At 35.6% G+C, this 23,690-nt stretch overlaps 1 protein-coding gene across 8 annotated transcripts in view; it reads right to left on the bottom strand.

Annotated features, from left to right (window-relative positions):
* Nucleotides 1-1,947: 1,947 nt before the first annotated feature.
* The window catches only part of LOC126779499 (telomere zinc finger-associated protein-like), a 48,067-nt gene continuing 26,324 nt past the window's right edge, over nucleotides 1,948-23,690 (bottom strand). The window contains exons 5-6 of one of the 8 annotated variants that reach the window (XM_050503536.1): nucleotides 3,609-4,715; nucleotides 1,948-1,968 (exon numbers count right to left, since the gene is read on the bottom strand). In XM_050503536.1, coding sequence (XP_050359493.1) covers nucleotides 3,619-4,715 — 1,097 coding nt within the window. In that variant the 3' untranslated portion in view covers nucleotides 1,948-1,968; nucleotides 3,609-3,618. Of the gene's footprint in view, nucleotides 1,969-3,608; nucleotides 4,716-5,155; nucleotides 6,346-8,431; nucleotides 9,649-10,167; nucleotides 11,364-11,655; nucleotides 12,831-15,277; nucleotides 16,733-17,311; nucleotides 18,514-21,370; nucleotides 22,665-23,690 lie in introns of those variants that run through there. The other 7 variants (XM_050503534.1, XM_050503532.1, XM_050503531.1 and 4 more) reach the window with 7 other exon arrangements.

The following is a 23,690-nucleotide window of genomic DNA, read 5'->3' on the forward strand; positions in this document are numbered from 1 at the left end:
ATGACGTCATACAACTCGGCGTCTGGACACAGCGTGTTTTTGCTGCATAGCATCCGAAATAATTTGGACGATATCGTTCGTGGATACACACATTTTTTTATAACCAAAATAACACAATACAAGCTTTTTACATACAATGTGCTTATCCTTTCCAGCTTTGACGTAAACACAGACGGGGAGTGTAGAGAAAAAGTGATCGTGCTATCTTTGTCTTCCTTTATCATTAGAGACCTAAGACATGAAACAAATATTGGCTGTACTTGTCTTAGAAATGGTCAATTCGTTCAGATTCAAATGGGAATGCCATAAGTATTTAAAAAGCTTGATTTTATCTTTTAAATTGCCGATATGGCTCAGTGGTTATAACGGGCAAACACCACTTAATTTTCATGTGCTAAATTTGTATTTATAATTCATCTCATACTTGACGGCGAAGGAAAAAATCGTGAGGAAACCTTCATGTGTCTAAATTCACTGATATTCTGCCAACTGTGAATTCCACCAACCCGCATTGGAGCAGCGTGGTGGAATAAGCTCCAAACCTTCTCCTCAAAAAGGATAAACGGCCTTATTCCAGCAGTGGGACATTCACAGGGCTGTTACTGATACTGTTGCATCTTTTAAATATGTCTAAAACTATTTGAGCGGTCAGAAAAAGGCAACATTTCATATACATAAATAAATTGTCGGTTTTATATTTTTATTTCATTTTTGTAGTTAATTATCTGTATGATACTCAAAAATCAGAGCCTAATAAAAAAAAGAATAATTTCGAAAGTATTTAGACTAGTTTATTTTTAAAATTACTGTATTTATTTTGAATCAAGTCAATATCCTCTTGAATTTTTATTGTTTCTTTAAAATACCATTAAAATTATATTTCCACAACTTTACAACAAAAAGTGTACATGAATCAAAGGCTTTAAAAAAACTTTAAAAAGACGAGGTTAAAATCAATATCAAATATTAAAAAGCAAACTGTTATGGGTCGTTTTAAAATAATTCTTAAGTCAAAATCAAATATATATTCTTATAAATAAAATAACATTTTAAATTAAAATTATTTATTTCTTCTCTCCAACAAATGGTAATTCTTTGAATGAACGGTCAACGACCTTTGGTTGTCAAAAATTTTTTCACAAGCATTACAACTTAAAGTAACCGGCTTGGCTCCGTGGACTTTTACTTCGTGTTCATTCTTCTTTGTATAATCTGTGAATCTTTCACCGCAATAGCCGCATTTGTTTCGTCTGTGCATGTGTATATGAACCGCTCGTTCGTGTTCCCGCCTTTTTACCTTTGTGTCAAATATTTTTGAACAAGTACTACAAGAGAAGCTACCCGTTTTATGCCTGTAGCCGTGCGTTCTCAGAGTCCGTTTATTAACGAAGCCCGCACCGCAAACTTCACAGACATGATTACGAAAATGTATATTCATATGTTCCATTAAAACTTTGAAATTATTGAATTGCTTCAAACACATTGAACATCGTAATACGTCGCTGTCAAATTTAAAGGGTATTATGTGAGTGTTAACGGTTGTCCGTTTATCGTGTTTTGTTTTCAAATGATCGAGAAAATCGGAAACGTTACCGATTTTCGTATCGCAAAGCTTGCATTTTAAATTAGTTATATCTAGTTTAACAATGAAATCGTCTAGAGTTATGCCTTTCATGAAACTGGATTTTGTTCTCTCGTCGTGTTTTTCTATTGTATGTGTTTTCAAGTCGGCTGGCTCTGGGAATTGCTCGGTGCAGAAACAGCATGCGTATCCGATCCCGCCTTTGCACCGTATTGGCGTTGCGTTCGAGTTGAGTAAAATTTCATGAATGCTGTCTAGATGCTTGTCCACTTCTAATTTCTTTTTTATAACAACCCTTAGTGTAGGGGTAGCTTTTGAAATTAATTTTATAATACCTTTCCTCTTTCTTACCGTTTTCTCGTGAATCGTTGTTTTACGCCGAGTACCTATAGATAAAAAGAAAAATATAAATGTTGCTATCAAAATTAAATGAATGTTTAATCTATGTATGTTTGTATAATAATAAATTATATATCGCATGTGCTTGTGTTACGTTAATTCACAATTTATGAATTAATTATTAAGAAAGGGTTAAATAATTGTAACGGGCGCGCTAAATGGTATAGAATTTTATCAAAAAAAAAAAAAAAAAACAAATATGACAGTTCTCGATTGTAAGAACGTTATCAAAAAATATAAAATTGTTTTAGTACTTAATGTCTATATAGGTACGTGTTTGCGTGTATGTTTATGGTTAAATTAAAAAAATTCGCGTGATTTACCTTTAAAATTTGTTACCTTCTCTTTCATTATTATTTCAATTACTTAAAAATAATCGTACAATCACAATTCTCTTGATCGTAAGTCATATAAACCTTGGAACTTTTAAGCCCAGTTTTTATATAAAAACAATAGTCTATATAATCTGTTGTGAACCTTGTGATGGAATCATAATCGCATTCTTGGATATAGTACCAGGCGTAAGAAATATGAACACGCCATCGTTGTTTATTTATAAATAAAATAGATGAAACATGGAACGTTAAAAACGAATATGTTATTTTTTTTATAGATTAGGAAGGCGGACGAGCATATAAGCCACCTGATGGTAAGTGGTCACCAACGCCCATAGACATTGGCATTGTAAGAAATGTTAACCATCGCTTACGTCACCAATGCGCCACCAACCCTGCGAACTAAGATGTTATGTTATGTCCCTTGTGCCTGTAATTACACTGGCTCACTCACCCTTCAAACCGGAACACAATAATACCAAGTACTGCTGTTTTGCGGTAGAATATCTGATGAGTGAGTGGTACCTACCCAGAGGAGCTTGCACAAAGCTCCACCACCAGTTTATATTGATAAGAATTAACAGTTTAACAAGTATCTTGGTATATACAAGGATTGTGCCTTAAAATGTATGAAATGTTATAAGTTATATAAACAATAAAAAAACGACAGCAATTCAAATTTATTTTTTCTTCAAAGACGTGATGGATCCCACTTAATTTTCATGTGCTTAATTTGGGTTTTATTTCGTGCTCGGCGGTGAAAAGAAACATCGTGAGGAAACCTTGTGCCTGTAATTACAGTGGCTCACTCACCCTTCAAACCGGAACACAACAATACCAAGTACTGCTATTTTGCGGTAGAATATCTGATGAGTGGGTGGTACCTACCCAGACGAGCTTGCACAAAGCTCTACCACCAGTGCAATCTGTCATCATGCATTATAGCAGCGTGGTGGAATAAACTTCATTTCGTTTAAAGAAGTGGCAGCTTTAGCCCAGCAGTAGTAGGATATTTAAACTAATTTCTTTTTAAAATCATAAATACACTCAACAGCGATTGAATATTCTAGAACCTTTATTTTTATCACTATATAACACATTTTTATAGCTTTGGTCTGTGGAATGTTGGAGATGACTCTAAATAACTGCCTTGGTTTATATCTTATGACTACAGACATACCTCAAAATGTCAGTTTCTCACTCAGTTGCAAATTTTATCAAATCTAAATCATTATAAAATTACAAATAGGAACTTTTTGCACTGACAACACTAGAACAACTGTGTTACTAACGTTAATATCACTAGGAATGCACCCGTTTTATATGCTGTTTCAGCGTCTTCTGTCTTCCGTATGATTTGAAACAAATATCACATTTAAACTCCCTAGTACCCGTGTGTTTTACCATATGACTTTCAAGTTCTCTCTTCGCGTAGAACTCCATATCACAGTCGCTGCATTTGTGCGGTCTTTGCAACAAATGCACCCTCGTCGTGTGCAACCTCCAAGCATTCTTTGTCTCAAAGCTCTTATCGCAAACCTGGCACTTGATGCCTGGACTCTTTATCCCATGTACCTTGGATAGGTGCTCGTATTTCTTCCACACTTCCTTGAATCTTTCCAAGCAATAACCACATTTGTGGGGCAATTTCATTCCCGAATGATACGATCTGTCATGAAGGAGCTTTTTTCGAGCTGTATCGAATGTTCTGCAACATTCTTCGCAATTAAACGTGCCAATTTTGTGAGCATCGCCGTGCCTCAATAAAATATTCTTATTAACGAACCCCGCCCCACACACAGCACAGAGGTAATTCCTATAGTGGACGTTCATGTGTTCTTGCAAAGCCTTGAATGTGTTGAAGAAATTACAACAGATAAAACAACGTAGTGTTTCGGTTGCAAATTTAAAAGGTAGTATGTGGTCCTTTATGTCCGTATATAACATCTTATCGTGATTGATTTGAAGATGTTTGACTAATGCAGTTATGTTGTCAATGGTTTGGTCACAAAGTTTGCAGCTTAAATCTGTTATGTCGAGTTTGACGAAATAGCTGTGCATATCTTTACCCTTCATGAAGCTCGCTTTATCTGTGACGCTGTGGTCGTCTATGGTGTGTCGCTTTAAATCAGCTGGATCCGGGTATTGTTCAGTGCAAAAGCAACAAGCATATCCGATACCTCCACGACATCGGATTGGTGTCGCGTTCGAGTTTAACAAAATTTCTTTTATATTATTCTGGTGTTTCTCAGCTTCGGTGATTAGAGATATAGTTTCTTTCATTTTTAAATCTTTCTGTAATGTTATTCTTATCATTTTTCCTCTACGCACGTTGATCGCTTCCTTTGGATGGCGTGATGTTAGTTTGATTACTGTTTTCTTCTCGTCCAGTAGATCACCTACAACAAATATTTTTATCAAACAAAATGTTAATGGCTAATTGAGAAAAAGTAAAAATAGTAATCGTGACACTTACTGGCAACATTGTAAGGTATATAAAATGATCGTCAGCTCTTGTTGTATTTTATAAGTGTTATATATATTAAAAGTAAAAAAAAACGAAGACAAACGCTTGTATTGTTAGGGATAATTTAAATCTTGATTTGTTTATAACACCTAAGACTTATTCCTATGTAAAATTTGCAAATCGTATTTGTTTTTTTGGTACAAGTCCTAACTTATTTAAAAAAGCCGTACGAAATGTAAATAACTTATAATATTATTGGGGTCAGGTAGTATTTTATAAGATGTATTTTAACCGCAGTCACGCCTAAATTTACAACAAGGTTACTCTATAAGGACAGTAATCAAATAAGCATTGAAGTATTAAAACATTAAAAAATATAATAACGCATTTTATTTTCCCATCGCAACAAATAATAATCTATATAACAAATTAAACCTCTTCCCCGTGTTTGGAACGCATGTGACTTCTCCAGCTGCACTTCTGGACGAATGCTTGTCCACAATGTGCACATGCGAACCTTCGGTTGTCCGCGTGTATCCACATGTGTTCCCTCAGCGTATTCTTTCGCCCATACGCCTTTAGACATATATCACATCGGAATTCACGTACACCCGTGTGCTTCGCCATATGCCTTTGCAAGCTGCTCTTACTGAAAAATCTCATCTCACATTCCTCGCATTTGTGTTTCCTTTCCAATAGGTGGTCCTTCTTCGTATGTCTCGCTAGTGCCCGCTGGTTTCGAAATGTTCGATCACACGCATGGCAATTCAGTACGACGGGCGGAGCTCCGTGCACTTTAACCATATGGTCTATTTTCTTCCAATAGTCCAGGAACCTCTCGTTACACACCAAACACTTGTTTCGTTTACCCAAACCAAGGTGAGTCCTTTTTTGGTGTTCCTTTAACTTCTCCTTATTGCCAAATACTTTTTCGCAATCGTCACATTTAAATTCGCCTGTTTTGTGCCTCCTGACGTGAGTCCCAAGCAGTCGTTCAGTCATGAAACAGCCACCGCAAACCGGGCATATATGATTACCGAAATGCGAGTTCATATGCTCTTGTAGTAGTTTAAAATTCAAATATTCCGCTGAGCAGACGGCACACCGTAGCTCTGGTGTATCGAATCTGAATGGGACTATGGAACTTTTTATATCCGTGTGAATGTCTTTCCCGTGCTCAGTCTTCAAATGTGCCATTAGGTCTTCTAGCTTCAATATGTCCTTGTTGCATAGCGCGCAATTCAAATACGTTATATCTAATTTAACAACGTGATCAAATAGTTTACTGGACATAAATTTAATTAATCTATCACTGTTATGTTCATTAAGGAAATGTTTTTTTAAGTTAGTCGGTTCTGGGAACTGTTCGTGGCAGAACGCACAGCCGTAGCCGAGGCTGTCTTTATTTCTAATGGGATTCGCGTTCGAATTCAACAAGATCAATTTAAGATTATGTTGATTTTTCTTTGATTCGGACAGGTGGGGCTCTTTACGGCTTCGAACTATCTTCAACTCCACGCGAGGTGTTGCGATTCGCCTTTCGATTTTAATCGTTCGGATACCTATAAAGAGAGAGAATATCTTTATTAAACTAATTCATACACTATTAGCATATCCGTGTTTATATTGTAATGATTGCTTTGAACGCGTTCTGTTAATTTATTTATAATATAAAACAAATTATCCGCACTCCCGCACTCCAGCTTCTCCCTCTTCTCAATCTTAACCCAGCAGTGGGACATTTATAAGAATATATAATAAATTACCATATCAGTTCACTTTTACGCAATAAGCTTGTTTAACGAAACTGATAATCCAAAGAAGTGTAAAAATCGTTTTAACGTATATTTATTGCGCTTTGTAAAGAATTATAATTAAAAAGACGATAAAATAGAATAAATCTTATGAAGAAGTATTAGAGAAATAGTATCATTTTTAATTTTGACGACGAAATTCGAATATTTTCAAACGCTTTTTGGCACGTTTGCGTAGGAAAGTTGCTTTTATAACGAATCGTTTAACATACGACACTTAAGCTGTTGTTCATAGAACCAATAGAGAACTAATTCTAAGTTTTAACTGCCATATATAAAATATGGCAGTTAGCTCATTAAATATAGAGAAAATATTTAAGAATGAACAATGAGATTTAAGCCTTGGTCAGACAGCGGATGGAGCGGAGCGGCAACACGACACTGGCGTGACGACTGCGTGTTATATTCTATAGCCTATTGCAACCATAAGAGTAAACTAAACAACTTTGACAGCGATATTATTGGTCACCGATATCAATTGACGCGATGTTATTGGTCGAGATCTTGAATAATCTATGATATTCACTATGGATTCGCGAAAAAATGGCGTTTTCAATGTCCGCGAAGTTGTAATCAGAACTTCGAAAGTTGAATTAATGTTCTTATAACTAGTTAAGTGGAATTGTGTTGTATTAGAAATAAAGGTTAATTAATCAAGAAAAATTTATAGAGCGTAATATAGCAGAACAATTAGTGGTAACCAAACGCCCATAGACATTGGCATTGTAAGAAATGTTAACCATCGCTTACATCACCAATGCGCCACCAACCTTGGGAACTAAGATGTTATGTCCCTCGTGCCTGTAATTACACTGACTCACTCACCCTTCAAACCGGAACACAACAATACCAAGTACCGCTGTTTTGCGGTAGAATATCTGATGAGTGGTACCTATCTAGACGAGCTTGCACAAAGCCCTACCACCAGTAAAATTGTATAGATAGATAGTTTAGATTTTTGACAATTAATAATAAAGTGTAACGCTTCAATATTGAATAAATATTTTTGACTTCGTCTTCGCTCGCGCCCCGTCGCCGTCCCGTCCACTACCTGACCTTACAATTGCCATGAAATATTCACGTATATAACGATTGTACGACATTAGACGGCAATTTGAAAGCAGTTTTGAAATGATACGAAATTATTCGAAGTAGTTATTTGTTTAGTTGTTATATACAATGGGATTAGAATAAACATATATAATATCGTAATTTAATTGTACTTGGTTAAACACGCACAGCCAAACATACACTCAAGTACTGACACACAACTACTTCTCTATTTATTGTTCAATTTTGTTGAAATATAAATACTTTTTCATTTATGTGATACATAAATAAACATTAAGCTGATCATTTGTGATCATTATTGCAGTGAACATGTAATAATAATAATGTCCTCCGACCGATTTCGGCCACGGCGACCAATCTCAAGAGAGATTAACCAACTGCGCAGGAGATATTATAGTGCACAAGTGCGTGCGCAAACACAGGTGCACTCTCTATTCCCTAACTCTCATAATCCGACGGGACGGCAATCCGACAGGACCGGAAAGAGTTCAGGCGCAGGACCGACGGCTTTACGTGTTTTTAAAGTTTAATATAAAGAGTTCACTGTAATATTAAGAGCCTAAATTTTCACTTTATATCGAAATCTTAAATACATCCATAGTGTTGAATATATATAAATAATTATCATGGGACGAATCATTTTAACAATCACCTCCTAATAACTGGATAACTTAAAGTCGGTTTATTTTTTTATAATATATATAAAATTTATTTGTATAAGTAAAAGTACATACAATATTCGCTTCATTTTATCTAATTTAATTACAATATATTTATTAGCTTGTATATATATTAAAATCAATTATATATTTAAAATGTGATGTTATTTGTATATTTATGAGATAATGTCTCCATGTTTTGCGCTCATATGACACTTTAACGCGAAACTCTTATCAAACGACTGTCCACAGTGGAGGCACTTGAAATCCCTGTCTTCTGGGTGCAATCGACGGATATGCTCCTTCAGGGTTTTCAATCTCCCATAGGATTTAAAACACAATTCGCATCGGTACTCCCTCGTCCCAGTATGTTTAACCATATGATCTGTAAGCTCCCTCTTCGAGAAGAATTCCTTTTCGCACCTCGTACACTTGTGCTGCCTCTCCATCAAATGATACTTTTTCATATGGAGTAACCAAGTCTGCTGACTAGCAAACGTTCTGTCACAGGCCTGGCACTTGATCAAAGGTCCCACCACACCGTGAACTTTAGCTAGATGCTCATTCTTGTGACAGTTCTCTTTGAATCGTTCATTACAATATCCGCATTTATGGGGCATATTCAGACCGTTGTGAACTTTTCGCTCATGAAGTTTTCTCTTTCGTATCGTATCGAATACTTGATCGCATTGGTCACAAGCAAACGTTCCAGTTTTGTGGCCTTCGTTGTGACATAATAAAAGATGGCGGTTCACGAATCCGGCGTCACAAACTTTGCAGATATAGTTCCTGTAATGGGTATGCATATGTTCTTGTAACGCCTTGAATTTGTTGAAAACATTGTGACACATGAAACATCGAAGATTTTCGCTGTCGAATTTAAATGGTAATATGTGATTCGCTATATCGATGCTGATATTTTTATCGTGTGCTTCCTTTAAATGATCCATTATTTGTTCGAGTGTGTCTATTTTCGTTGAACACAGTTTGCACTGTAGTGCCGTGATGTCAAGTTTCACTAGATATCCGTACATGTCCCTTCCTTTCATGAATATCGACTTGGTTTCATCGTTATGGTCTTGTATTGTATGGGTTTTCAAATCAGCGGGGTCTGGGAACTGGTTTGTGCAGAAACAACACGCGTAACCGATGCCGCCTCTACAGCGAATCGGCGTCGCATTCGTCCAAAGTATAATTTCTCGGACATTTGTTCGATGTTTCTCTAATTGCTCTCCTTGTCTTACTTTAGGTGGAGCACTATTTATTTGCTCTATCGAATCTTCTATCTTTCTCTCTTTTTTGTTGGTTTTACGGAGTACACCTACAAAGAAAATCATAAATTATTGTATGTCGATGTCCTCGTGAAACGTCGCTTATATTAATGTTTTAATTAAAAGAAGAATATTTTGTAATATGTTGCGCTGAATACGTTACAAACCTTTAAGTGGAAAATGCCAGTTTCTTAAGTATTAGTAGAATACTAACTTTTAGATATATTCTTTATTTTGGATACATTTTAATGTGTAAAATTTGTTAATAATGTTCTTTATTAATTTTTTTTTAATTTTAAATACTTATCGATTTAAATGTTTAATTTTAAAGATAGGTCTTTCACGGCTGTGAAAACAACGGAAATTTAAATGCCGATTTAGATAATACATATATTTCAAATCTACATAATTTACTTAAAAGAAAATGTAGCATTCATAAAATAATGATTATAAGTCAAGTGTTATACGTAGTTCCGTAAAAAAATAAACTTAAAAATTTATATTTTTGTATATAATTTATTAAGATTTTTAACAATAGTTTATAAAACAATGGAGTTTAACCAATTATTTATATACAGCGTTATAAACGGTCGGGCCGTTCATACTTGTTCCCCGTGCTTCGCACGCATGTGTCCCCGCCAGCTGCACTTTTGCACGAACGCCTGTCCGCAGTGCTCGCACTTAAACCGCCTATCATCCATGTGAATACGCATATGTTCGTGCAACGTCCATTTCCTTGCATATGATTTCAAGCAAACATCACACTTATACTCTCGTTGTCCAGTGTGTTTCACCATGTGAGCTCTTAGCTCCGTAGTGGAGAAGAAGCCTTTCCCACATTCCGTACACTTATGGGGTCGCTCCACTAAGTGGTGCCTTTTCATATGAATCATTAGTGCATTCTGGTGCACGAATACTTTGTCGCAGGCTTGGCATTTTCTCGCGAACGATGACACGCCGTGTTCCTTCACCAAATGTTTGTCTTTCTGACGATTATTTTTGAACAACGCGTTACAAAGGCCACATTTGTTTACCAGCATCGCTTTGTCGTGGTATTGCCTTTCATGACATCGTTTCTTGTTGTACGTGCTGAATATTTTCGGGCATTGACTGCACGAGAATGTTCCCGTGTTGTGTGCTACTTTGTGGTAGTAAAGCTTCCTTCTGTTGACGAAGCCAGCGTCACACACGTCACACATGAAATTGCTGTAATGCACGTTCATGTGTTCCATTAATTTTTTGAATTTATTGAATATATTCTTGCATATGTAACATTGAAGATTTTCGCTATCGAATTTGAACGGCAACATTTGCTGTATTATTTCAGTGAAAATTTGTATCTTGTGAATTTTCTTCAAATGATCGATCAAGTCCTCGATTGAATAGATGCTGCTCTCGCATAATTTGCAAGTGAGGTTGGTAATGTCTAATTTTATACACAGTTGATTCAGATCTCGCGGGACTAGCGTTAGAATGTTTTGGTTATTCAGACAGGATGTGTGCTCAAGGCTGTGCTCTTTCAATTCACCTGGATCCCGATATTGGATTGAACAAAAACTGCATCCGTAACCGTTGTCAGTGTGACCGCGAATGGGGGTCGCGTTCGAACTTTGTAATATCTTTTTAATATTAGCTTTATGTTTTTGTATATCCGTTTGGTATTCAGATAATTTTTTGATCGCGACAACTTTAATTCTATTCGTTTTTTTCTCTTCTTTAATTCTGATCTTTACGACAGATGGCTCTGGTTTGACGACTCTTTTACCTACAAAGAAAATTTCGTATTATTCACTTTTTATCTTTAAAATTTAATCATATATAATTTTATTATTACAATCTAAAATTAATACTGACGATCTTACCTACATACTACTAAGTTTTTTTTTAATTTAAATAACTAAACCAGATCGTATATAGAGAACCATAACCAGACTAATTTTAGTACACTAAACTGTCGAAAGACAAAATACACATAGTTTTACAACAACTGAATGAAAACCGCATAAAATAAAAATAGATTTATTTTAAATTAATAATTGTAAACATTAACCTTAAAATAAATAACATAAGATAAACAGAACGATCATAAATTACACTTGCTCCCCATGTTTCGCACGCACGTGTCCGCGCCACCTGCACTTCTGAACAAACGATTGCCCACAGTGCTCGCATTTGAAACGTTTATCATTTGCATGTATGCGCATATGTTCGCGCAACGTTTTCTTCCTACCATATGCCTTGTGACACACTTCACATTCGAATTTCCGCAACCCGGTATGCTTTACGAAATGACTCTTCAATTCAGCTGACGAGAAAAAAGTCATATCGCACTCGCTACACTTGTGCCTCCTATCCATCAAGTGGAGTCTCTTTATATGAACAGTGTGTACTTTTTGATTCGCGAAAGTTTTCTCGCAAGACTGACATTTCAAGGGATTGCCGATACCGTGAACATCGACGAGATGTTTTTCCTTCTTCCTATAATCCTTGAACTTTTCATCACAGTATCCGCATTTGTTCAGCACATCTGAATGCGTGTGGATACCCTTTTCATGTGACCTTTTTTTCCTTAACGTTTCGAATATTTTTGGACAATGATCGCATTTGAACGTTCCAAGTTTATGACTCTCCTCGTGCTGAACTAGAATAGCTCGACTCACGAATCCAGCATTACAGACCTCGCACACATAATTCCTATAATGTACGTTCATGTGTTCCAATAAGGACTTGAACTTGTGATAAATATTCATGCATATGAAGCACCTAAGCCTTTCTGTATCGAATTTGAATGGTAGCACCTGATTTTTGATATCAGTAAACATTTTTATATCGTGAACATCTTTAAGATGATCGATTAGTTTCTCCAACGTGTCAATATTATTATAGCACATATTACATTTCAGTTCTGTTATATCTAATTTCACGTGGAACTTATACATGTCCTTGCGTTTCAAGAAATTCAATTTCGCTTTTTCATCGTGGGATTCTATTGTATGTTTTTTCAGGTCTGCGGGATCTGGGAACTGTTTTGTGCAAAAGCAGCAAGCGTAACCGACAGCGCCGCGGCATCTGATCGGTGTAGCGTTGGAGTTCATTAGTATTTCATTCACGTTGGACCGGTGTTTTTGTAATTCACCGCCTTTTTTTAATTTTAGCTTTCCTTCTTCATTATTTTCAATTTTAGGGTCTAAAGTATCTTTCAAATAAATTTGCTTTTGTGATCCTCGCAAACCTATAAAGAAAAGCATCGATTATTCATTGCTTCACTTGTTCTCCTTTGCTTTACATTACGTTTAGATAATTTGTCAACCTATGATCCGTTATGGCATCCTTTCTGTTTTCTCACATTTTACAGCACATACTAAATTTGCTATCCGACAGAGATGACGTAATAATATACAGTTTAAAGAATAAACGCAACCGCAAACTGATTTTATTTATTATATAATAATGTAAATTAATTTTAAATGTTTATATTATATACATTATTTAGTGCAAATTTTTGTATTCCATTTACACTTAGATAGTAAGCGTATGGAATCATTGTAACTTGTTTTTTTTTAAATAAAGTTTAATTCACCAAGAGCCTAGGAAAATTCTTACTAAGAATCGTAATTTCAATTTTAAAATTTTAATACATTTAAGCAACGCGAGTTTCAAATTTGTTACAACATATTTCAAAAATATTAAACTATGTGAAGTTTAATCAGATATTATCCTACGAATACGTGGTATACCTTTAAAAAAAGTTATTTAGCATATTGTGTGCCTCAGGAGAAGTAAAAACAAATAAACAACATTGACCTTGAATTAAAGCGATATCATTGGTCGAGATCTTGAATAGTCTATGGTAGTTATTATGGCGCGAAAAAATGGCGAATAAATATATATATATATATATATATATCGCTACTCGTACGCTATCGTACTATCGTATCGTACGCTAATAGCTCCGCTATATTATGTATCTTTATATATCAAATTCATACTTAACTATTTATATACACTTTAATTTTACTTACAAAGTTTCGATAGCAACTTTACCGACGTTCAAACCGCCATTTTTTCGCGCCATAATAACTACATATATATATATATATAATGTATATGTATATATATATATATATATATATATATATATATATATATATATATATATAATGTAATCCAGACCGATTTCAGCCACGGCGGCCAATCTCAAGAGAGATTAGCCAACTACGCAGGTGATATTGTAGTGCACAAGCGTGTGCGCAAACACAGGTGCACTCGCTAATCCCTAACTCTCATAATCCGATGGGACGGTAATCCGAGTTTAGACGCAGGACCAGCGGCTTTACGTGCTTTCCGAGTCACGGGAGTGTACACACTTCCAGACTCCGGGCCGCTACTGAGAATTATCTGATAGAAAAACCCAATAACTTTTTCATTTGCCCGACCTGGGACTTGAACCCAAGACCTCCCGGTCTGCGGCCTTATATCAAACTAGACCAACGAGGCACTCAGATATGTAAAGTTTTGTTATATCTACTCCTTCGATTGCTATAGTCGTTATTCGTAAATACATAAACCTGAAAACTAAATATTCAACTCAAAGTTCAATCTTATAATGTTAAAATCTATATACTTTTCTGTAACGAAGTTCATTTCAAATTCTGATACGAACATTATTATTGCAACGATATTTGTTATGTAAAGGTGAAAAAATGTTTAAGGTTTCATTCGTTGTTTTTATTTTATGAAATAGATAGGCGGATTGGAAAATAGACATTAGCGATGTTAGAAATATTAACCATTCCGTACATCGCCAATGCGCCACCAATCTTGGGAACTAAGATGTTATATCCCTTGCGCCTTTTATTGTGCTGACTCACTCACCCTTCAAAACGGAACACAACGATACTAAAAATTACTGTTTGGCGGGAAATTATCTGATGGTACGATGGTGGATGCGTGGTACGTTACAGACGGTAGAAGATTGTAATTTGATATAAATTTAAATCATTTTATTGTAACATTTCTGCATATATGAATAATTCATGTATTTAAAAAAACCTGTTTAAAAATCGTCATTAAACCTAATACATAAATAAAATAACTGTTAATAGCCGAGATGGCCTAGTGGTTAGAACGCGTACTTAACCGATGATCGTGGGTTCAAGCCCGGGCAAGCACCACTGAATTTTCATGTACTTAATTTGTGTTTATAATTCATCTCGTGCTTGATGGTGAAGGAAAACATCGTGAGGAAACCTGCATGTGTCTAATTTTCACTAAAATTCTGCTACAAATATATTCTACCAACCCGCATTGGAGCAGAGTGGTGGAATAAGCTCCAAAAACCTTCTTCTCAAAAGGGAGAGGAGGCCTTAGCCCAGCAGTGGAACATTTTCATGCTGTTTCTTAATATTATTGTAGTCAATGCCTTGTATCGTAATTCCGAAACATTTCATTAATGGTTCCTACATAGAAAACCCGCGTTTAGTACACACCTTTTTTTTACATAAAACTATTTAGAAAGTTTTTGTATTAATATTTAAATACAAATTTATAATCTTGTATTCGCTTTATTTTTACTAAATTTAGAATAATTCTAAGTTATAAACATTATTGTTTAATATATATTATAATTCATTTATAAGAACAATTTCATTGTTTCAATTCACTAACATTAAACAGCTTATAATATTTTATTCCACAACACTTAGTTCACAATTACTTAAAATAACACGCGTATTTATGGTGGTATTGTTATATGAGTCTAGATGAACACGTGATAAAAACAAGAGAGGGAAATCTTCACCGAATATTGCGAAGTGGTAAAGAAAAAGCTTCGTGAGTAAACTCATGTGTCTGATGTCCAAACCTTCTCCTCAATAAAAGAGGTCTTCGTTGGCTATGGGACATTTATTGGCTGTAACTTTTGACACATTCCACCTATTTGATCTTCATGCTTGGCTTGCATATGACGACGCCAACTGCATTTTTGGACAAACGCCATCACACAGTGCTCGCACTTGAATCTCCTATCGTTGTCATGGATACGCATATGCTCCTTCAAGGTCTGTTGTCTCCCATAACGCTTGAAACAGACCTTGCACTGGAAACTGCGGGTCTTAGTATGTTTCACCATATGCTCCTCCAAGCTCTTATTAGCGTGGAACTTCATGTCACAAAGAGTGCAACTGTACCGATAGTCCATTAAATGGTGGCGTTTTATGTGTTTATTTAGAGAGTCTTTTGTAGAGAAACTCTTTTCACACGCTTGGCACTTGGCGCGTTCCGTTATACCGTGGGCCGTTCTCAAGTGTTCAGCTTTCGTTCGATAACCGGCGAACTTTTGATTGCAATAACCGCATTTGTTCAGCAAATAACCGTGAACGTGAACGGTCGTCACGTGTGAGTTCTTCTTGTGTATATTGTCAAATACTTTATCGCAGTGTTCACACTTGAACTCGCCGAGGTTGTGACGTTTCTGGTGATTCAACAACGCTCTGTTATTAATAAAGCCAGCGCTGCACACGTCGCACACGTAGTTCCTCGAGTGCTTATGCATGTGCTCGAAAAGTATCTTAAACTTCGTGTAAGTGTTCGAACAGACGACGCACTTTAATTCGGTCGTATTTGATCCTTCAAACTTGAATGCTACTATGTGATTCTTTATATCCGTATAAATCTTTCGATCGTGTATTTCTCTCAAATGTTCTATCAAATCTTCTATGCTATTTATGTTCATTTTACAAATATCGCATTGCAGGCCCGTTATGTCAACTTTGACGTGATACTTCTTCAGATCTCTCTTCTGTGAGAATTTTGGTTTCGAGTCGTTTTTGTGCAGATCTAACGTGTGTTGTTTCAAATCAGCTGGATCGGGGAATTTTTCCGAGCAGTAACAGCACAAGTAGCCCAGGTCACTTTTACCGTGTATTGGGGTTGTGTTAGACCATTGGAGTACCTCTTTTATGTTATGATGGTGCTTTGATAATTCTTTAATTGGTTTTAGCTTAATCTTCTTTTTTGCTTTAAGCTTAGTTCTCAGTTTACTTTGTCTTGGTATTTCTATTTTAATCATATTTTCTTCCGTAGATTTATTTTTATTATCTTCAACGTCTTCTCTATTTAGATTTTCGGAGAAACCTAAAAAGAAAAATTTGTGTTACTGAATTTTTACGATGGGCAGCATCTAGTGCTTAGGTACTGCATGTACGACCAGATGCTTATATTTATTACATAAAATTAGTTAAAATGATTGCCATAGGGGTCGCCTGCAGAAACATCTTAGGTTACAATATTTTCACTTAAGAGTAATTGTAGCTCTAAACGTTGATCTAAATAACACGTCAAAGCAACATGTTACATAGCGGGAAGACAGATCAAACTGGATCTTCAGTAAATACAAGATTATTGGTATTAGTATGTGTACTTAATTTTAGTACTAATTTCAAGGATTATTGATTGATTTTTTTTTATAATATATAATATAAGTAGGTTTGGTCACGAGCACCAAGTTAAAATAAAAGTTTGTAAAATATATAAAAAGTCTTCGCCACATAAATTGAAAAAAAAAAGTTCATGCCTTCATGTACGTATGTATTTGTTTTTAATGTATGTGTTGCAAAATAGAAGAATATCTATGATATCTAAGACGTGGCCAAGACAATTATAGAAAATAGATAAATAAAAACTCGAGACACGAACAATTATATTTATATTAAAAATTTCATAATTAATAGCGTTCTAAAATACTTAAAGTATATTTTCTTCGGCGTCTGATTCAATATTATCATCGATAATTAAATATTCAGCTGATGTTCGAACTGGACTCCTACGCTGCTTAGTGTGAACACGCATGTGTTGCGTCAAAGTGAATTTCCTTGCGAAAGATTTTCCGCATATGCCACAATGAAAATCACGCTCTCCAGTATGTTTCACCATATGCTTGTTTAAATTTTCACTCCCGAAGAACTTCATGCCGCAAATTTTACATTCGAAGTTCCTCTCCATCAAGTGGTCCCGTCTCGTGTGCCGTCGCAAGCCTTGCTGATTCGTGAAGGTTCGGTCACAGGAGTCACATTTCAACACAGTCGGAGCTACGCCGTGATATTTGGCCAAATGATCGCTTTTCTTGTGATAATCGTCAAATAACTCATTGCAATATCCGCATTTTCTCGTCATATAAAGCCGTCTGTGTACAATGTTGATATGAGACTGTTTCTTAACTCTTGTATTAAAAGTCTTCGAACAGAAATCGCACGCGAACAGACCTGTTTTGTGTATTCTCAAATGACTCCTCAATATGTCACGGTTCACGAAACCCGCGCCGCACACATCACAGACGTAATTACGGAAGTGCGTGTTCATGTGTTCCGTTAAATTTCTGAATTTAGTGAATTTCGTCGAACACAAGGCGCACTTCAGCTCGTCACCTTGAAACTTAAACGGTACCATGTGATTTTTTATATCTGTATATATTATACGCTGATGTACTTTTATCAAGTGATCTATTAATTTGTCCACAGATGATATATCGTTTTGACACAACGTACATTTCAATTCGGTTACATCTAATTTAACTGTATACACTCGCATTTCTTGGACAACTTTTTTAATACTTTTCGCGTCATGATTGCCTATTGTGTGCATTTTTAAGTCAGCCGGATCCGGAAACTGCTCAGAGCAAAAGCAACAAGCATAGCCAATATCGCCGCGGAAACGTATCGGCGTCGCGTTTGAATTCAGCAATATTTCCGTCATATTGCTCCGATGTTTTTCAACCTCTAGCGTACATTTTTCGTCTAGTTTACTTTTAGCTGTTTTCTTATTACGGCCACGCGATACGCTATTTACTCTTGACTCTTGTAATTTGTGGAGGAGCTCTTCAGCCTTTTCGCCAGATACGATGATTATTTGCTCATCACCTACAAAGAAAACGTTCACTGTTGAGTGGCAATCACATAAATATACTCAGTCGCGGTTTTTGGTTGGTTTTTTCCACACTATTATAGATAAAAAGAAGTATATCAGTAATATCAAGTAGCATGAACGATCATATGAATTATTATTCACGATATACTTCAAAATCAGCATAGAAGCATTACACTTACTTATTGATAGTCAAACAAGAAACTACCACCGATTCGGATAAGAAACACCGAGCCCAGAGACGATAAGGCGAAAGAAACTCAACGGAACTCCATCAAAACATTAGTTTCTCATTGTTTGTTTGATATAATAATTTATTACAGTACAGTACAGTAACAGCCTGTTAATGTCCCACTGCTGGGCTAAGGCCTCCTCTCCCTTTTGAGGAGAAGGTTTGGAGCTTATTCCACCATGCTGCTCCAATGCGGGTTGGTAGAATACACATGTGGCAGAATTTCAATGAAATCAGACACATGCAGGTTTCCTCACGATGTTTTCCTTCACCGTCAAGCGAGATGAATTATAAACACAAATTAAGCACATGAAAATTCAGTGGTGCTTGCCCGGGTTTGAACCCACGATCATCGGTTAAGATTCACGCGTTCTAACCACTAGGCCATCTCGACTTTAATAATAATTTATTATCTGTTAACAATTATTTATAGACCTCAAAGCTTTTTAATCCGACCCTGAATATACTTAATACTTGAAAATACAAATAAAAATAATTCTTCTAGTCATACTTGAAATCGGCTTCATATATTATGATATACAAATATAAAATACATTGTCATCATCTGATTCCAAAATAAAGTTATTGTCATATAGATTATTGTGTTTTAGTCGAAAAAAAAATGTTTTTTTCCCCTTTTCTGGCGTGTATGAAAAACATGTTTATAAACGAAATACGTATCACCTTGGACAGTGAAAATTGTTGTTTTAATTAGACAATTTTTCGACCTTTTATACAAGTACTGCGGGGCTTATATATACTAGAGAGTATATATATATACTAATAGTACCACATGTATTTAATTACTAATAAAAATCAAATTTGATATTCCATATTTATTTTTTAATTCTTTTTCTTTGCATAAATCTTTGAATTATGATTTTGAAACCCAGTCTTTTAGCAATAAAAAAAAAAACCCAATGAAGTGTCAAAACGACTAACGTCTGTCATTAGTTTGACAACGAATGATAGACAATGTGTTTGACATTGTTAGTGTGATCATAGACTATAAATGTTTTATTTTATTTATTGTAATGTATATAACACGAATATATATAAAATATAGCTTTCCTCATTTCTTCTCCATATAAACTTGAACCATCTTAAATGCCTCCGTGCGCACAATTTAAAAGGTTTCAAATAAAGTTTTCACAAACAAAGTTTTCGCTTCACGATTTCAAACATGTCATTCATTCAAACTGTCAATATTTAGACGAGAGTGATTAAATCACCAAGTTTCTGGTGTTTCAACATTAGTTTATATACATAATGAATACGTATTAATAAAAAAAAATTGTTAAGTTTGGTTATTAATAAATTTGTTAAAAAAAAAACAATTATTCATTTAATATAAAATTGAAATTGTAGAATAAAGTCTAGTCAAACCGCATCCGTTAAGTGTTCATTATTTTCAGTTTACATCAAACCACCGATGCGCTAATTTATACTAATAGATTTTATTCATTTCAATTTTCAACCGCGCTGTGGACCAACCTCCTTTCAAGTGTTATATATCCTTCGTCCTTTTCCGTACCCCTGACAACGTGAATGTATTTTGCATTTATAATATTAGTGATATACATACTAGAACAACAAGATACCTCTTCACAACGAGGCGTGAAGAGGCATCTTGCGGGCCGGCAAGGCGGAGGCGGCTAGTGCAGAACATTCCTCCCGACTGACTTTATATATTATATACCCGTAATATAATTATTTCTTATGTGAATGCAAATGCTATATTCAAATTATATGACGAAAGTCAATATGTTATGTCACATATATAAGAATCGATGTATATATCCGTTAAAGCAACAATTACTTTGAGGTAGGGCTTTGAGAAAACCCCTCTGGGTAATCAAACAGCGATACTTAGTACTGTTGTTTCGGATTGATGGGTAAGTGCCTGTTACAGGTACACGGGAGATTAAATGTTAGTTCTCAAGGTTGGTGTATAGACGATGTACGGAATAGTTAATATCCTACAGCGCCAATGGTAATGGGCGATGATGATCACATAGCATCAGGTGGCACAATTGCCCTTTCTATTTTACCAAATAAGCACTAAAATTTTAATTGCTAGCAATTTATGCGTTGTTTGCCAAATTTCTCTCAAATCCTACTTCCTTACGTAAAATGGTAATAACTAATGCCTATGAATAAATTGTATCAATTTTCTATATTAAACATATTAGATTTTTAAAAATTTTCATAACATACAAAATAGTTAAAAAGTATGTATAAAAATTATTTTATTATCAGCCTGGTGTGTCTCGGTTTGAAAAAGCCTCTCTACTGTATAATAAATAAGGATATATTTCCCCCAGAAAAAATATTAACGTTGAACATGTATTTAAGTATAAATAATTGAAGATACTAAGATTTGCCCATAGATTATATACCTCGAAAAATGTTAATGTAATCGCTGACAGCGCCTTTTTTCACTGAACATAAATGCTAATCCACGATATTGCAACCAGATTGTGAGATGGTTCGGTTTTATCGTCAGATATTAAAGAAATCATGATTCTTAGAACACAAATTCGTTAAGGCGTTTATATAAATAAGAGAACAGTTACAATGTTCGTGTATTCAAACTTTTGGTATTGATGAAAACACTAAGATCAATTTTAGCTTTTATTTCTAAGAAATATTGTATATACAGAACTTATGTAACTATTAATCAACATTATAGAAATAAATCGCAAATTTGGTAACGAAATTAATAAAAACCGATATAATTATCCTAAACATCTTCTCCGTGCTTCGCACGCATGTGTCCCCGCCAGCTGCACTTTTGCACGAACGCCTGCCCGCAGTGCTCGCACTTAAACCGCCTGTCATCCGAGTGTATCCTCATATGATCGCGTAGGGTCGACTTCCGACCGTACGATTTCAAACACACGTCACACTGGAATTCTCGTACGCCCGTGTGTTTCAACATGTGGCATTTCAGTGCTGATCCTGAGTAGAAGTTCTTATCGCACTCCGTACAATGGTGAGGCCGCTGCAACAAATGATCCCTCTGGATGTGTACCCTGAACGACTTACGACTACGGTATATCCTATCACAGGCATCACACTTGTACGCGTTCTGCTCGACTTGGTGTACGACTGTAAGATGTTTCAATTTCTGGTGATAATCCTTAAACGTCTCGTTGCAATAACCGCACTTATTGCGAAACTTGACGGGTTTGTGTATCGACTTAATGTGGAGTTTTTTCTTCGGCAGCGTCGAGAACTCCTCCGCGCACACCTCGCACTGGAATATACCGGTTTTGTGTTTCTCCTGGTGCACGAAAAGCCGTTTACGGTTCACGAAACCCGCATCGCACACGTTACAAATAAAATTCCTACAATGCAGGTTCATATGTTCGAGCAATCCTTTGAACCTGTTGAACTTCGTTGAACAGACAAAACATTTTAACGTTTCGCTTTCAAATTTGAAAGCGATCAAGTGATTCTTGATATCAGTGAACAGTCTCTTCTTGTGTACATCCTTTAGATGGACGATGAGTTGGTCGATAGTTTCTATATCATCACCGCATAACCTACAATGCAGTCCAGTTATATCTATCTTCACATAAAACGCGTTCAAATCCCTTCGTTTTGTGAAACTCGAGTTGCTTATACCTTCGTGTTTATCTAACGTGTGCTGTTTCAAATCGGCTGGTTGTGTATAGTGGTCGTCACAGTAACAGCACAAGTAACCGACGTCCGTGTGGCTTCGGATCGGCGTAGCGTTCGACCACGTGAGTATCTCCCTGACGTTTATCAAATGCCTCGATAGTTCAACGCTCCCCTGCCGACCTTTCGGCATCTCTAATTCCTTTTCGATTTTGACAATTCTCTGTGTCAATTTCGCAACGCGCTTCACCGTTTCACCTTTAGTTTTTGCTTTACCGTCAGGTTGTCTACCTACAAAGAAAATTTCACTTTTATTTTCAAATAATCTAAACTCGTTATGTATAAAAAAAGTTCAAGAGAAAAAATTTTTAATGTAATAAACGTATAAGTTTTGTTTTAAAAATACGTTTAAATTTCATAATTCTTACTGTCTTCATGGTTTAATTGAACAAAATGTATCCATTTCGTTAATCCAGCATAACGTTAACGTTCCTATAAAATCTTATTAAGTTATGAAAAATACGCTTTACGAAAAATGTAATTATCGGGAGATTCTTTAGTCAGATTATCTTGTTAATCGAAGGCTAAGAGGATGCTTGTCTGAGGAGCCTGCCGTCGTCGAATTGATAGTGGAAGTTTGATGTAGCGTCGAAATTACGATAATAATTATCAATTTGCCCGAGATGGCCTAGCGGTTAGAACACGTGAATCTTAACCGATGATCGTGGTTTCAAACCCGGACAAGCACCACTGAATTTCCTTGTGCTTAATTTGTGTTTATAATTCATCTCGTGCTTCACGGTGAACGAAAACATCGTGAGGAAACCTGCATGTGTTTAATTTCATTGAAATTATACCACATGTGTATTCTACCAAACCACATTAGGCGGCGTGGTGGAATAAGCTCCTAACATTCTACTCAAAAGGGACAGGAGGCCTTAGCCCAGCAGTGGGACACGAACAGGCTGTTACTGTTATTTTGCCCGACTAACGAATAAAATAATTAAAAACGAACATTATGTAGACTAAGAAGACAAATTTAAAAACCATTCTGCGAAGTTACAATGTTTATTTAATCATCTATTTATTAACCAACTGACAGGTAAGTCAGAAATGAATTCTATTAGTTACCGGACTTTAGTTAAATATGATATTTTTATATTTTATAATGACGAACAAAGACAAAGAACTTTAACAACTGAAATCTTATTTTATTTTTTTTGTAACATACAGCAAGCTCATATTATTGCGTACTTTATTTAGTAGAGGTGATTACCTGACGTCAGAAAGTCTATTGTATAAAAATACTATAATAAT

This window comes from Nymphalis io, chromosome 29 (assembly GCF_905147045.1).
Source record: "Nymphalis io chromosome 29, ilAglIoxx1.1, whole genome shotgun sequence".
In the NCBI taxonomy this organism is placed as follows: Eukaryota; Metazoa; Arthropoda; class Insecta; order Lepidoptera; family Nymphalidae; genus Nymphalis; species Nymphalis io.